This window comes from Helobdella robusta (assembly GCF_000326865.2).
Source record: "Helobdella robusta unplaced genomic scaffold HELROscaffold_10, whole genome shotgun sequence".
In the NCBI taxonomy this organism is placed as follows: domain Eukaryota; kingdom Metazoa; phylum Annelida; class Clitellata; order Rhynchobdellida; family Glossiphoniidae; genus Helobdella; species Helobdella robusta.
The window spans coordinates 3,491,832-3,508,718 of record NW_008703571.1 but is presented as its reverse complement, the minus strand read 5'-3'; the positions used below and the strand labels follow the sequence as shown (position 1 = coordinate 3,508,718).

General features: G+C 34.2%; 4 protein-coding genes across 4 annotated transcripts; 1 reads left to right on the top strand and 3 right to left on the bottom strand.

Moving 5' to 3' along the window:
- Nucleotides 1-5,150: 5,150 nt before the first annotated feature.
- On the top strand, nucleotides 5,151-6,826 carry HELRODRAFT_166830 (hypothetical protein; the record flags this gene model as incomplete). The annotated part of the gene is made up of 2 exons (XM_009012027.1): nucleotides 5,151-5,485; nucleotides 6,643-6,826. The coding sequence occupies 2 exons, from the start codon at nucleotides 5,151-5,153 to the stop codon at nucleotides 6,824-6,826; spliced, it is 519 nt and encodes a 172-aa protein (XP_009010275.1).
- A 316-nt stretch (nucleotides 6,827-7,142) lies between these two features.
- Nucleotides 7,143-7,884, bottom strand: HELRODRAFT_166829 (hypothetical protein; the record flags this gene model as incomplete). Its single annotated transcript, XM_009012026.1, has 2 exons — nucleotides 7,143-7,294; nucleotides 7,620-7,884. The coding sequence occupies 2 exons, from the start codon at nucleotides 7,882-7,884 to the stop codon at nucleotides 7,143-7,145; spliced, it is 417 nt and encodes a 138-aa protein (XP_009010274.1).
- Nucleotides 7,885-7,989: 105 nt separating this feature from the next.
- HELRODRAFT_166828 (hypothetical protein) lies at nucleotides 7,990-8,379 on the bottom strand (the record flags this gene model as incomplete). Its single annotated transcript, XM_009012025.1, has 1 exon — nucleotides 7,990-8,379. The coding sequence occupies one exon, from the start codon at nucleotides 8,377-8,379 to the stop codon at nucleotides 7,990-7,992; it is 390 nt and encodes a 129-aa protein (XP_009010273.1).
- Nucleotides 8,380-12,084: 3,705 nt separating this feature from the next.
- Nucleotides 12,085-13,755, bottom strand: HELRODRAFT_166826 (hypothetical protein; the record flags this gene model as incomplete). The annotated part of the gene is made up of 2 exons (XM_009012024.1): nucleotides 12,085-12,503; nucleotides 13,428-13,755. 2 exons carry the CDS (start codon nucleotides 13,753-13,755, stop codon nucleotides 12,085-12,087), a joined length of 747 nt encoding a protein of 248 aa, XP_009010272.1.
- Between the last annotated feature and the right edge of the window lie 3,132 nt (nucleotides 13,756-16,887).

Below are 16,887 nucleotides of genomic sequence, written 5' to 3'. Positions count from 1 at the left end.
GCTATATTATGTGTTAGGTGTCGTTTATTTGGTTAATATCATGTTGGAATTTTCATTTTGTCATCATAAAAAAGAATTTATTCAATATTGGTTGATAAATGTGCTGTCTTTGCTGCAAGGGGAATTATACTGTTGTCATTCATTTCTTTCTTTTTTCAACTGATAAAAATGATTGTTGCAAAAATGGACATCGGCAAACCCTAGAAAAAATTGTGCATTCTTGAGTAATTTTTTTACTTTTTTAAAATTTTTTGAATAATTTCATTTAATCATTATGCATCTTTCTAACTAATTTTACTAAATATACTAGCTGAGCTAGTGAGCTTCTTTTTTGTGTTGTTTTAATTTAAATTTTATTACACTAAAAACATCAAATGTGTCATTGAATTTTATTTTCCTACTTAGGTATGTGAAAGCTATTTTGTAAAGGGGGCCATCATATGGTCAATAACTCATTTGAATTTTAGATCAGGAAAACTAAACTGATCATCTTGAAAGACCAAGATTAAAAAAGTTTAAAGCCAACCATCTTTCCTTTTTGCCAACGCTACTGAACTACTACTTTCTTAAAAGTATCACTTAAAAAAAAGAAACAACAAATAGAAAGTGATATTAATAAAGCAATAGAAAGAAGTATTAAGAAACAGGATGAGTATTTATTAAAAAATAAAATAGATAGGTTTTCTAATTTAACTATTAATATTAAGAATTTAATTTTTTTTAAATTTTGGAATGTAAGATGGAAAACGATGTTGATGAAAACTGCAAAGGTCTATGTGAAAGAAACAAACTAAGGGATATATCTAAATAGAATAAGTGAGTGCATGGAAGAATACAAATGCAGCACAATAAAAGCATTTGTAAATAGAACGTTCACACACTCCACTTCAATAAGCGATCACAAGGCAGAACTAGTTAGAAGTAGAAGTATGTCATTCCAAATTATTTTGCAATATCGATATTCGTACTTCTACCTTCACTTCCAGTATTTAACTTTTGAAATTCATTTAACATATTTTGTATATTGTATATTTTATTATCAGTTATCTTAACATTTAATTTATTTTATTGACAAGTTAAGTACCTTTATTCAAATTTTGTATACTTTTTACATTAATTTTAATTTAATTTCCTTAATCATTTTACGCTTATATTTTCTCAATTTGGTTCGTTTATTCTTCTTGATTTTACAATTTTAAATATTCAATTCTTATTTAATAATTTAAACGTAGGCTCTGATGATGACATACACTGTCGAAACGACGTCGTTAGCCGTTCGAAATGCTTGACAAGTTTAATAAAATTGAGTTACAACAATTGCGTCTTATTGAACAAACCCAAAAGAAATTAATTAATACAAAATGGGCAAGAACATTCAACCAAATTTGTTATATATATATGTATATATATATATATTATATATATATATATATATATATATATATATATATATATATATATATATGAGCCTCTGGATACATACACAACGTATCAATTCAAACACCGAAGATGGTATAGGAATACCAAAAAAAAGTTTTTTGTTCTATTATGCTTAAAATAAATAAAAATTTAGGTTTTAAACTCAAAAAACAGCATATTCACGATCTACCATTAAAAAAATTGAAAACTAAATAGGAAGATAACTAATGCGGAATATGCTGTGATTTTCATCAATAATAAATAAATAAATATATATATATAAATATATGCAATTTTTCCTCAGTTGTTTTGCTGTTTCTTTCATTTCATCATTGAGTAGCTTGCTTTGGAAACTCCCATGTTGTTTCTTTGCTTCAGCTTGAAGTTCAATGGCAATGGAAAGGTTTACGTTTATTTTACTGAGACGTTCATCGTTGTTTATTGTCAAAGAAACAAACACAGGAATTTGTTTGAATGGACAAAGTGAATGTACCGAACAATTTAAAGACAGCACAATAAAATCATTTGTAAACCGGGCATTCACACACTCTTCCGATATTGAAAATCGCGACGCTGAATTAAAAAGAGTCACCAACCTGCTTGTTGAATATAAGACTTATTCTATTGAAAAGATTGTTAAAGGCAAATTACTACACAACCATAACCTTCCTAATACCAACAATCAAGAAAACGACATCATCTTATATTACAGAAATCACATGTCATTTGCATACAAAGTAGATGAAGCTATTCTTAAACATATCATCAATAAAAAATCTCACACCTACCAACCCAAATAGTAAAGTTAAACTCCGAATTTATTACAACAATAAAAAGACGTCTCACCTAATACTGAAAAACAACTGTAGTCCTAGAGATAACTCTGTATTGAAGCGTAATCACGTAATATATGAATTTAATTGCCCCTTTGACGGCTGTGCACGTCAACATGACTCATATATCGGGATTACTACTACCTCACTGACTAGAAGGCTTACGATGCATAAACAGAGTGGTGCTATCAAATCTCATTTGGACTCAACATACGCAATCACTATAAGCCGTGAAATCCTCGACAGCAACATCAAAGTAATATACCAGAACACCAACTACACGCATCTTAAAATTGCAGAAGCAGTCCTAATTGACATCAATAAACCGAAAATAATTATACAACAAAAAATGACAACCCTCATTCCCAACCCGGCGCTTAATCAACAGTGAAAACAAAGAAGTAATAAAAACTAGCATTGTAAATAGTGACAAAGAAGAATATGATGCTATCCATGAAGAAAAGGAAACCAACGAAGATAGACCAGCCAATAAAAAAATTTGACACCTAATTTCCATCTAAGTTCACTTTGGCAAAGTGAATATTTCCCTATATAAACTAAATTGCAATGATGATGATTCATTCGGAATCGAAATATGGCCTTATTTGCAGCATGAATTCGGAAAATATGTTTATTTTGAATTTTAATAAACTAAACGTTCACCAAAAAATTTATTAAAAAAAATCGAAAAAACGAACTACAAACATATTAACGCCAAACATTCGGTAGAATTTATAGAATATTGTAAAAATTATGGTCTATTACCAACATATATATATTGATAAATTATTTTTGTGCTGTTGTCATGAATTTGGCGGTTATTGGAGTTGCTTGAGTTGATTGCAAGTGAGATTTGATGGCTCATCTTTATGCATGCATTGTGAGACGTCTTGATAGTGAAGTTGTCGTAACACCTATATATAAGAATGTTGTTGACGCGCACAGTCGTCAAAAGGGCATTTAAATTCATATATTACATGGTTACGCTTCAAAGTAGAATCGTCTTTATGAGTGCAGTTGTTCTTTAAGACCAATTGTGGTGTCTTACAATTGTTGCAGTATATTCTGAGTTTTATTTTATAAGTATCATTGATTGGTGTAAAATTTCTTTTTATGATTTGTTTGAGAACGACTTCATATAATTTATGTGCCGTTGACATGATTTCTGTAGTATAGGATTATGTCGTTGTAATTTTTGTTTTTTAATATATTTCTATCCTTCTATAGCCTTTGTTCACTGGTGCTCTCAATGAGTGAAGTTTTGTAACCATTGCTTACTAGTAAATTAGTAATTCTTTTCGTTTCTGTATTGAAATCCTCAGTTGAAGATGAATGCGTGAATGCACGGTTCACAAAGGATTTTATTGTACTTACTTTGAATTGTTCCGTACATTCACTTAACCCATTTAAAAAAATATCTTTATTTGTTGCTTTGACGTATACGGAAGTTGTAAATTTTTGTTCGTCATGCGTTACCAAAACATTCAGAAATGGCAATGAATTTTCACTTTTGTGCTCGATGGTGAAATTCAATTTTGATTGGTTCAGGGTTGCTAGTAGCAAACATTTATGCCAGATATGTTGACTATATATTTGTCGCATACGATGATCCGGAACAAATCAACCAGTTCTTTTATTTTTGATTGGAGTAGTATATTCGTAGTTGAATACTATCGTTTTTGTTTGTTGCTTGAACGTTATTTTTTTCGATTCTTCTCATGATTTTTTCATCCTGATCAAAAGCAGTTGACATGTGGTTCTTATATTACTATGTTATTTTTGTTATGATTTTTGTTGCATTATTGATGTAGTTGCTGATTTTTTGTTCTTTGCATTTTATTATTTTCTGGATCATGGAATTTTTATATCCATTATTAGTGAATAGCTTAGTGACTCTTCTCTCTAGTTCTGTTCTCCTGCTCCCCACATCAGAAGATTGCGTATAGACTCGGTTAACAACAGCAGAGGTCGTGCTCTTTTGATACGTTTGACAAAATTCACTATTTCCATTATGTCATAAACCTTTGTTCGTTGCTTTGCTGTGTACTGAGGTTTTAAATTCATTATGCTCAATTTGTATTAGTACGTCTAGGAATGGTAGTTTAATGTCAGTTGTTTTTTCGATTACAAACTTCAATTTGATGAATTTAGTCGTTGTAAAAAAATTTCTATTAGATCATCTTAATCGTACAAATATATCATCATCGTATCGGCAGTATATATCAGGCTTTAACTTTGGTTCTTCTTTAAATAAAATTTCTTCAATATATCTATCGTAGAGGTTTGCAAAGTGTACTGTCAATGGGGAGCCCATTGCTACACCGTCTATTTGCTTATATAATGTGTTAACCAGGCCAACGAAGGGCGCTTCAGCTGTACATATTCGTAGCAGGCGCCGCTAATTCATTTTTTGGAATTGGTAGTGGTAAATGACTAGAATTGTATATATATATATGTATGTATATTGAATGTATGTATATATATATATATATATATATATATTGTCGGAAATTTTGAACTGGAAGTGAGGTAATCTCTTCCTCTATCTTTCTCAGGGAATTTTTTTATGGTCCGACAATATTTTTTTTTTGTATAATTTTATCGTGAGTTCGATCAGTCCTGTGTGGCACTGGGCTTTTTCGAATTATATGATTTTACTGAGTAACACACGAACGCGTAAAATATTCGATAACAATTTTATTAATCGACAGAAGTAAATGAAAAGGAATTGAACTAACTGAACTTTAGAATAATGTTAAAAATAATGTCAATGAACAAACTGGAATACAGGAATTAGAACTTCTTCTTGTTGGATCGGGCAACTTGGAATATGTTTCTTGCCGTTCAATCGTACAACTTCGACCTGTGTGACCGATACAACTCCGAGAGATAAATAAAATGAATGCAGAAAAATTACAAAAATCGGAGCCTATGGAAATTCCAAGCTTCGTGCGAAACTATACCAATGAGTATAGAATCCAGCAAAGAACCCTAGGTCCACAAATAGCACAACAAAAACAACGAGGCGGATTCGTTTTCACAGAATCCAAGGCCTGTTTTCACTGGGCCTGTCAGTCAGTCGGTCGGCTTTCGCACAACCCTGGCCTGTTTTCACTGGGCCGTCGAGTCTGGTCGGCTTTCGCACAACCAAGGGCCTGTTTTCACTGGGCCTGTCAGTCAGTCGGTCGGCTTTCGCACAACCCTGGCCTGTTTTCACTGGGCCGTCGAGTCTGGTTGGCTTTCGCACAACCAACACAAAACAGCAAGAGTCAGAACAATACTGGGAACAAATTGTGTGACTTTAGTAGGCGTGCGAAACTATGCCAATGAGCATAGAGTTTCGTACCAAATCCACTTTGGAGAACTTAAGACATTTCTGAAACTATTCCAATGAGCATAGAATCACGAATTAAGTCTCTTAGATACCAGAATAGGCACCGATTACTCGAAGCTGCCTAACTGGTGAACCCAAGGCGGACTCTTTTCGAGAACTTAAGGCGTTTCCGTGCCAATGAGCATAGAATATCGAATTAAGTCTCTTAGAGACCAGAATAAGCACCGATTATTCAAGGCTGCCTAACTAGTCAACCCAATGCGGACTCTCTTCGAGAACTTAAGACGTTACCGTGCCAATGAGCATAGAATATCGAATTAAGTCTCTTAGAGACCAGAATAGGCACCGATTATTCAAGGCTGCCTAACTAGTCAACCCAGTGCGGACTCTCTTCCTTCTAAAGATAAAGAAACTCTATATCAAAGCAAAATTATATTTTGTTTCGGGTGTTTTTAAACGTAAAAATTTCCAAGGTATGTCAAATTAATCAAAAAAACTACTAATTAAATTTTAAAATAATTTGTAATAATTTACGACGTCATCTAAATTGCAAAACAAACAAAAAATCGTCTTGTCACCTATTGAGTAAATTAACTTGCATCAGGCCCCCCTATCGAGTGAATAAATTTTGCGTTGAAGGACTTTGAAGTATTTTTAGTCATTATTATTTCATAATTCTGACACTTTCCACCACCCCCTCTTTCTGGTCAAAAAAAAACAAAAAAAAATAAAAACAAAAATACGAAAAAAACGAAAAAAAATGAAATGGAATAAAAAGAAATTTAAAAAAATAAAAACAAAACGAAAAAAAAATTGTGCGCATAATGATTATAGGAAAGGAATGCCATAACCAATGAGAAGAAGGCACGCATTTCGTCCGCTTGCAAAAATCATATTTTGTTTTTCTTCTGTCGAGTATATATAAAAAATAAAAAATAAAATATGAATCAGGAAAAAAACAAAACCCCAGTGACAAAAAAAAATATGCGAGTGTGGATTAGTGGGGCAAAGGTCTAGGCATCTGCTTAGACATAAGAAATACAATTGTATGGGGAGGAGAGCTAATAAAGCAGACAAGCCAGCACAGAACGAAAGTACGAGGCCAAGCGCAGAAGATCAGAGGGGCGTACCCAACCTCAACGACGTTGTGGGAGAAATCATCACTCTCGAGTTGGACGAGACAGATGTGCAGGCGCTAATCCGGGAACTTGGAGACATTCCTACTTTTGAATTTTTTTAATTTATTTAAAAAAGACTGTTTACTACTTCATTCCTAATAAAAGTTTTTAAAATTTAATTTGGCGTCTGTTTTATTTTTACTAACGAAAGATAGTTCAGTAAGTAAGACGCGTATATAAACGTAATATTGATTCATTGTATGATGTACCATTGAATGATGTATTTGCAATCCGACACCAATTTTATACGTTGTGTGCCAGTTGCCGAAAAATTGTACAGTTTAAATAATAAGTCTCTATATAATGGCATATGCATACAACAAAACAAACAGAATTAAATTAAAATTAAACAAAACACAGGAAACAAAAACATTGTTTTTATACATGCTTCAATTTATTTATGTGTACGACAATGGTTTTATAACCATTACACTTCTTAATCTCAAAATTTACATCACTTATTTTCTTTGAAATCATGTAAGGACCGTCATATAACTTTGTCCACTTAGGATACTTATTTTTAGCACGCTCTGGGTTATAATAATAAACCATTTGTCCTTCTAAAAATTGTTTATTCTTTACTCTTAAGTCATAATTATGCTTAGTTATTTCTACTGATCTCTTTAAATGATCCCGCACTAATTCAAATGCTTGTGTTAAATTTTCTTTCTGTTCCTTCACAAATTCGTACATTTGCTTTGGTGATAACTTCTCCGTGTTATACGCCAAATCAATCGGTATTGTCGCTTCTCTACCATGCATTAGGAAAAAAGGTGAAAATCCAGTACTACTCTGCACTGTTGTTTCTAATGAAATTATTATTTCCAAACTTATTGTTAAAATCTTTTCTCTGACTGTTATTTCTGTTTTCAAACTTATCTCGTTTAATCTCATCAATCATGCTGAACAATTTTTCTATTCTGTTATTCATATTTGTAATTGGATCATCTTGTTTAACAACATTGGATTTCTTGTCATCAAACTCGTCATTATCTTGAACTATCTGAACTAAAGATCTCGAATGATTTCTCTTGCCATCATCTGATAAAACTTTATATTTCTCATATAGCTGACATACTTCATCTAATGTTCTCGGTTCTTTATCTTTTACATAGAACATGATGTCTTTATTACCAATAGCATTAATTAAATGTTTTACTGCAAACTTTTCTCTTATGTCATTACTTTACTCTGGATAGGATAGTCTTGATAGTCTGTTAACTTCCTAAGACACATCTCGAATGTTCTGATCTTTTTGTAATCTAAGCTGCGATAAACTATACTCGTGTGTTTCTGAATAGTTTGATGGTCCAAATCGTTTAAACAACAGCTCTTTAATCTCGTTATACGTGACTGTATCAATATCTGGATATTCGTGAAATACACCTCTTGCTTTCCCATCTAGTGCGTGCAAAAGAGATAGTGCTTTTTCTTGTGATGTCCACTTATTTACTTTTGCGGTTATTTCAAATTGACAAAAATACTCAGTTATATCTTCTGAGCCATTGAATCTACTAACTTTCCACTCTTTAGTTTTACTAAAAATTCTATTATTTACATTTGCTTCCTCATCTGGCATCTCACTTTGCCTAAGGTATGTTTTGCGATTTGGCATAGTGCAACTCAAAAACCAATCTTAATACTATCAAAATATCAAATGTGTGCAATTACTCAATAATGTAATAGAAATGCAAAAACAAGAAAAATTGTTATATTTTACAACGAGTTGCTCAGTAAATTAATCGTAAAAAAAACTCGATACTTCCAAAACTGAAGTAATAATTAAAAGTAACATGGAAACTTCGATAACTTGAAAAATTGTTATTCGAGGCCCCACGTTGGGCGCAACTTGTCGGAAATTTGAACTGGAAGTGAGGTAATCTCTTCCTCTATCTTACTCAGGGAATTTTTTTATGGTCCGAAAATAATTTTTTTTTGTATATTTTTATCGTGAGTTCGACCAGTCCTGGGTGGCACTGGTTTTTTTCGAATTATGTGATTTTACTGAGTAACACACGAACGCGTAAAATATTCGATAACAATTTTATTAATCGACGGAAGTAAATGAAAAGGAATTGAACTAACTGAACTCTAGAATAATGATAAAAATAATGTCAATGAACAAACTGGAATACAGGAATTAGAACTTCTTCTTGTTGGATCGGGCAACTTGGAATATGTTTCTTGCCGTTCAATCGTACAACTTCGACCTGTGTGACCGATACAACTCCGAGAGATAAAAAAAAATGAATGCAGAAAAATTACAAAAATCGGAGCCTATGGAAATTCCAAGCTTCATGCGAAACTATACCAATGAGTATAGAATCCAGCAAAGAACCCTAGGTCCACAAATAGCACTACAAAAACAAAACAACGAGGCGGATTCGTTTTCACAGAATCCAAGGCCTGTTTTCACTGGGCCTGTCAGTCAGTCGGTCGGCTTTCGCACAACCTTGGCCTGTTTTCACTGGGCCGTCGAGTCTGGTCGGCTTTCGCACAACCCTGGCCTGTTTTCACTGGGCCGTTGAGTCTGGTCGGCTTTCGCACGACCAAGGGCCTGTTTTCACTGGGCCTGTCAGTCAGTTGGTCGGCTTTCGCACAACCCTGGCATGTTTTCACTGGGTCGTCGAGTCTGGTTGGCTTTCGCACAACCAACACAAAACAGCAAGAGTCAGAACAATACTGGGAACAAATTGTGTGACTTTGGTACGCGTGCGAAACTATGCCAATGAGCATAGAGTTTCGTACCAAATCCACTTTGGAGAACTTAAGACATTTCTGAAACTATTCCAATGAGCATAGAATCACGAATTAAGTCTCTTAGATACCAGAATAGGCACCGATTACTCGAAGCTGCCTAACTGGTGAACCCAAGGCGGACTCTTTTCGAGAACTTAAGGCGTTTCCGTGCCAATGAGCATAGAATATCGAATTAAGTCTCTTAGAGACCAGAATAAGCACCGATTATTCAAGGCTGCCTAACTAGTCAACCCAATGCGGACTCTCTTCGAGAACTTAAGACGTTACCGTGCCAATGAGCATAGAATATCGAATTAAGTCTCTTAGAGACCAGAATAGGCACCGATTATTCAAGGCTGCCTAACTAGTCAACCCAGTGCGGACTCTCTTCCTTCTAAAGATAAAGAAACTCTATATCAAAGCAAAATTATATTTTGTTTCGGGTGTTTTTAAACATAAAAATTTCCAAGGTATGTCAAATTAATCAAAAAAAAACTACTAATTAAATTTTAAAATAATTTGTAATAATTTACGACGTCATCTAAATTGCAAAACAAACAAAAAATCGTCTTGTCACCTATTGAGTAAATTAACTTGCATCAGGCCCCCCTATCGAGTGAATAAATTTTGCGTTGAAGGACTTTGAAGTATTTTTAGTCAGTATTATTCCATAATTCTGACAATATATAATGTGTTTTGGGACGAGGTTTTCTGCTACGCAAATTTCATTTAATATTTTTGCCCACTTAGCATTAATTAACTTTATGCCCATATATATATATATTTTAAAAATATCACAGCTTCGCTATCGTTGTTTATCATCATGGTCATCCAAGGTGTTGTTTTTAGTACGTGCATTTTTTATAAATATTGGATTGAAACTATCTGATTTGCAGTTGTTTAAAATTATCACACCATTGCTATATTTTCCAGAGTTTTGGTTAAATGTTATGAAATTCTGAAATTTTGTTTTCATTATTTCATTTGTTGCCTTTTTCAAATTCTCAGGTGTATCCTTTTTTGGTGTTCGCTTTCATTTTATCGATCTGATTTCTTTTCCATTGCGCTTATTATATTTTCTGCTGTTGGATCTCAACTTCTGCGACAATTCTCTTGACTGGTACTACATTTTTAGTTTGCCAGTCTTCTCCTTTGATCCTGCTGTCTAATATCTTTTTTATTGTCTTTTCTGTTCTGTTAATACCATGCAAATGCTTTTTTTATACTTATGTGATCTAGTCGTTGCCGTATATTTTCTAGTTTATCTTCCTTTAACACCACTTCTTATGGGAAGCTTTTCATTACTCTGGTGACAATTCTAGCAGTTTCAAGTTGTTTCAAATTGTTTGGTTTCTAGTTCGTTTGTGTGTGACTTGGCTACTCATGTCTTCCATTTCCTCATTCGCCTTCAATCCGTATCTCTGAGAGCTCTGAGAATCTTGTTTATTTCATTTTCGGCGAAGTTTACAGTATATGGATCCAAAATTGAGCAGTCTATCATATGTAACACTCAAGAATACCGGATTTTGTCAAACTTGATAGCCTCATTTTTAATGTGCAGGTGGCATGTTCAGTTATTGGTTGTGAAACACCATGTCACTGCAAATTGCAAGTTATATTTGCAAGACTTTCTCTTTGTTGCTGCTGTTTTTGTAGTCGCTCTATGATTCGCAGACTTCAGTCTTTTGAGGATCTCCCTCTCACCATCTCTCCAGCCTTAGCTGGACATTCACTGAGTTCACCGAGCATTACCCCCAAGACCATACTCTCTTCTCACTTGCATCAAAAGGGGACATTCAAACCATAGGGGTTTTGTTTCTTCTTTGTCCAATCCACAGTTTGCACTTTTCTTTGATGAAAGCCCAATACGTAAACAAATATTTTAATAATTTATCATTTTCTTCTTATGGAAATAAACTGTTCAAATCGAGAAAATAAATTAAAAACTCTTTAAAATGAAATTAACAGACATTTACTAAATTCAACTATTGAAACAGTCATAAAACCAATACAAATACATAAATACAAATCCTGTAGTTTCGTATTGCTATGTGGTGACCGTTTCTAAATCGGCTAAGACCCGTTCTAATATCTTTGTTTAGGCCTTTCTCTGAATCCCCTACGGCTGCTGTATACACTGCTCTGCATCTTTTTTTTTTTTATTCTTTAAAAATCAGGATCTGACAGACGCAGAAACTGTAACAACATGCAAGGCAGTGAAACAAAATTAAACAAATAAGTGAGAAAATAAATACAAAAAGTGAGGAAGAGAAATGATAAAACATGAAAAATAAAATATGTTAGAATAAAATAAATAATAATAAGACAAATAAAAGAAAAGTAATTGACGATGGAATATAAAATGAAGTAACGGCAAGTTGATAGACTAGATGATGACTTAGTGGGTTAGTGAGGTGATCGATAGATAAAGGCTAGGCCTGTGTGTGAAAAAGTTTAATGAGTATTAATATATTTGGTGACTTATTAATGGACTAAATGGTGACTTAGTGAGTTAGTGAGGTGATCGATAAAAGTGAGGTGATCAGTAAGTAAAAACTAGTTCAGTAATGATGATGTTTTCTTAAGTGGTAATATGTTTGAGGTGTCTTGTGATGAAGGTCTTTTCCTGGTATGTAGATTGGGCGACGACTTGATATTTATGTTTGCGCTGACGAAGGTTGTGTGTTGTAGTTTTGATTGGTGGTAGTAGAGGATGGATGACGTGGTTGTTGTTATTTTCTATTTTCTTGAACAGCCTTGAATCGAGTGTGTTGAATATCTGAGTGACGGTAGGATATGATGCAGGTAGGCAGTTGAAGCGAATTAATTTTTTGATGAGAGATTGTAGCTGCTGAAGTTGTTGTTGCGTGGCAAAACCAGACCAGGATGGAGCTGCATATTTGATGCGTGAGATGATGAGTGATTCTGTGATGTCGAATAATTTGACGCCTCTGAGACCATGTGAACGGAGTGTTTTGAGTGCTTGAAATGTTTGAAAGCCTTTTGTGATGATGTAATTGATATGATGTGCTATATTGAGTGTGGAGGTGAATGTGATGCCTAATATTTTTAGTTGATTTGTGCGAGTAATTGATGGGTGTTCAGGAGGTAATGTTATTTTTTTACGGCTGTTGTGAATGATGAGTTCAAATGATTTATTGAGATTAAGTGAAAGATTGCATCGTTTTGACCATGTAGTTAATAAGTCGAGTTCTGATTGGATGGTGTTTGAGCTAGATGATGGGATGATAAGGTAGGTGTCGTCAGCGTATTTGATGATTTGATTTGAGCTATGGAAAGTTTTGAGAGTAGAAGCGTTGATGATGAAGGTAGATGGGCCAAGGACAGAACCTTGAACTACGCTAGAGTTAATAGGTAGAGTAGACGAAAGAGTAGAGCTAAAAAAAGTAGAATGACTCCTATTAAATAAGAAATTAATTATGATATTGTAAATGTTGTCAGGTAATGGAAGAGAGGCTAACTTATTTGAAAGTGAAAAGTGATTGAGAGTGTCAAAAGCTTTAGAGAAATCAAGGGCAATAAGATGAACATAATTATTATTTTTAAGGAAAGATGTTATTGTGGAAGTAAGAGAGATGATAGCGGATGTAGATGAGCCTGTTGGTCGAAATGCGAACTGGTCTTGTAATAGTGGTTTGATGGATGTATGGTTGAAACATGGATAGATGAATGACCTAACAATGAATTTTTCTAGAATACGTGAGAGAATGGGGGTGATAGATATTGGGCGATAATCTATTGGTGATGGTGGGTGTTTTGTTTTAGGAATTGGATGGATTGTACTGGATTTCCATTGTGATGGGATGAATGAGTGAATTAAGCAGTGATTGTAGAGTGAACATAAGGTGCTGGAGATGAATGGAGCGATGATTTGTAGAAACCATGCTGGTAGACCGTCTGGACCTGTACCAGATGGGCAAGCCTTCGTTAGCATGTGCAGGACGGAGTATGGTGTAAATTGTTGGTGTTGATGACTATTGATTGCAGTAGCTTTTGTTGGTGGAATTTTGTAGCACTGGTCGGTTGACATGGAAGCAAAGTGGGCGTTGAGTGTGTTGGCATCAATATGCTGCACGGTTGATGTGTTGAGTGATTTCTCAGAGCCTCTAATCTTGTTGACTTGTTCCCACATGGCTTTGCTTCCACGCTTACTATTAGTGAATGTTTTTGAATTGAAGTTGATAATGAGTTTATTGATGTATTTGGCTTTGACGGTGGATCCTAATCTCATGAGTTTATTTTTTTGGCGAAGTAAAAATTTGATGAATGGGCTGATAAATGGGGGATCTGATGATCTAAGCGTGATGTTTGATGCTGGGTAGTACCTACTGTAAGTTGAATTAATGATTTTATAGAATTTATCAAAACAATGTTGCAAAAAATGTATGATGTCTTTCATGTATGATTGTTGTAAGATTGCAAGATCCCAGCCTTTCCATGGCGCAATTGGGGGTTATGGTCTCGACGTGGCCTCGAATAGGATCGATACGTTCAAAGGTCAATCAGACCGCTGCTGTTGTCGTTATCATCATTATTGTTACATGTATATTTATCGATATAGGTCTAATTTAATCTCACTTCCATCATGTTTAAAACATTGTGTTATGTAATAATTGGTATTCTAGAATTTTAATTTCTTTTTGCTTAGATTAATATTATTGATTTTTAATTTAATTTTACTTTTTTTAAAGAAATTATTAGAAATAGAATTGTTGAAATCAGCAAAAGGTGGTGATTTGTTATCTGTCAAAAAACTGCTAGATGAAAATGTTGACGTCAATTTTCAAAATTCTGTTAGTTTTTTATTTTAATAAATTTTTTACTTGATTATAATTAAATAATTCTTATGATGAATAAAGGAAGCGTGTGTACATGTTAAAATGTGGTTGTTTAAATCTATGAGATGATCTCAATGAACGATATTCTTTATATATTTATATAATCAATCAATCAATCATCGTTTAGCGTCCAGAGACCCAGTTCTCCCAAGATAGGACGGTTTTCTTTGCCATCAATTTTTTGCGCCAAATTAGGCGATCAGCTGTATCCATTTCATTCAGATATAGAGCTTTCATGTCTTGCTCGATTGTTTGCGACTAGAACTTCTTTGGACGGCCTTTGGGACGTATGCCAGGTACTTCAACATCTGCAAGAGAAGTTATGGCACTGTTTCCACATGACCATACCACCTCAGACGGTGTTGCCGGCATTCGTCCTTTATATCATCTAAACCAGCACGACGCAGGATTTTGGTAGATTTGATGTGGTCCTTCAGACTAATTCGTTGCATCCATCGGAGCATTTTCATATCGGTTCGGTGAAGTTGTTGTTCCAGTTTGGTTGTCATTGGCTATGTTTCTGCACCATATAACAACACCGGACGTATCACAGATTTATAAAGTCTTGATCGTAGTGGTAGTGAGATGTCACGCCGCATCAATATAGAGGCAAGAAGATGCCATTTTTGTTAGTTAAAAAAACTAATTTTGTTAAAATTCAAAATGTTACATTTCTACAAAAAATAATTTCTATGCTTCTTCCTAGCCGTTCTTTGTTATTTCGCTTCCTGCTGAGAAGTTCGCATTTCGTTTTTACTTAGCATTCGTGTTCTTGGTCGATAAAAAAGTTCTTGTTATTGTATTATTTTTATTTTGTTTGTTATATAATATTAGTTTTATGGAAAAATCTGAAGTTCAAGAGTTAGTTAGGAAAAACAGCGAAAGGTTAATTATATTCCTTCTTAGTTAGAAGAATATGTGGTAAATTATGACCATTTAAACATTTCGGAATTTTGGGCACAAAAATCAACTATATGGCCAAAGCTTATTCATGTTGCCACATCTTTGATGTGTATTACCGCCTCCAGTACTTCTTCAGAGAGAGTATTTTCTTTGGCTGGTAAGACAATTGATGATAGAAGATGTCAACTTTCTCCAGATAATATTGCCAGACTACTTTTTTTTACATGGATTACATGGCTGAATTTGGGTTTTGCTGGTTTTTTAAATTTAGTTACATTTTATTTCATAAATTAATTTATATATTTAGTTGTTTTTTAATAGTTTTGCAATAAAATAGTATGTGCATTTATGCTAAGTAGTTGTCTTCTGATATTTGAAATGTTTGAAAATGAACTGGGATGAAAATCATTTGAATGGGGACGGAATGGAGATGGAAATGATTTGAACGGGGATGGAAATCATTTGGATGGGGACAGAACGGGGTTGGAACTGATTCCATGGGGACGGAATGGGGATGGTTTGAATTTCTGTCCCCGTGCAGGTCTCTACCACATAGTCTACATGTAGTTGATTCACAAAGGCCGATCCTTTTCATGTAACTTCTCAAATTAAGATGATGTCCTGTGCGAAATCTACTCAGATTTATTTGTTCTACTTTACAAAAGAATCTTCTATTTTGACTAAAGGTTGGACATTAACAGATTTACATCTTGGATGAATTAATTTCCTTTTTCCACATACTTCACCTGTTACTGTATTACGCAACCTATTTTGATTTGTCAATCTGTTAACAACTTTATATTTTGTGTGTTTCGCTTCTTTATCCGCCCTGTTATGACCTGGGCATCCATATTATTACCACTTGTCTATCGTTTATGAGTGCATCATTCTTAAGTTTAAATAGATGCATTATTCCTTGGTCATAATTAATGTTTTTTTTATTACATTAACAATCGTACTACTGTCTGTTAGGATTGCAACGCTTTTCCATCTCACGTTGTTATTCATCCAGCTTCCATCATGGCAGTTAATTCTGCATCATAGCTACCACAGCGCCATCCGTCTACACTGACCCCATAGTTTGTCAGCATAGTTTTTGTATACTGCAATGCCTGCACCTACGGTTATTGTGATAGGGTCAACTGGGCCATCTACGTAGATTTGAACTTCCGACTCCCAAGCTGTTTTTAAGGCAATATTCACATACGCCTGTCGGTTTTCACTGTTCAATTCATTAATACAATCTAACGCATTTATGTTGCATTAAATCTGGTTCCATGACGGTTGATATTCTGTTCCATTGAGCTGTCTCATTATGGACAGCTGGCTTAACTTTTGTTTCACCGGATCGTAATATGATAGTCGCCAGTCCCTTTTTTTTCTTTAATCTTTGACTGGCCAATGATTTACGGTCGTCATCATATTGACAGTTGTACCATTTTAAGGCTCATAACAATCTCTCTCCATCTCTCTGTCAGTGGAAAAAGATTGACTCAAGAAGGGCAGCTTCCTTAGGAGAACTACGAAAAACTTTTGAAATCAGCCTTGCTGTCTTTGTTTGGGCTGATACTTTTTTTTATCAAATGCGTTGATGACATCCATGGGCTCCACGCTGCACATCC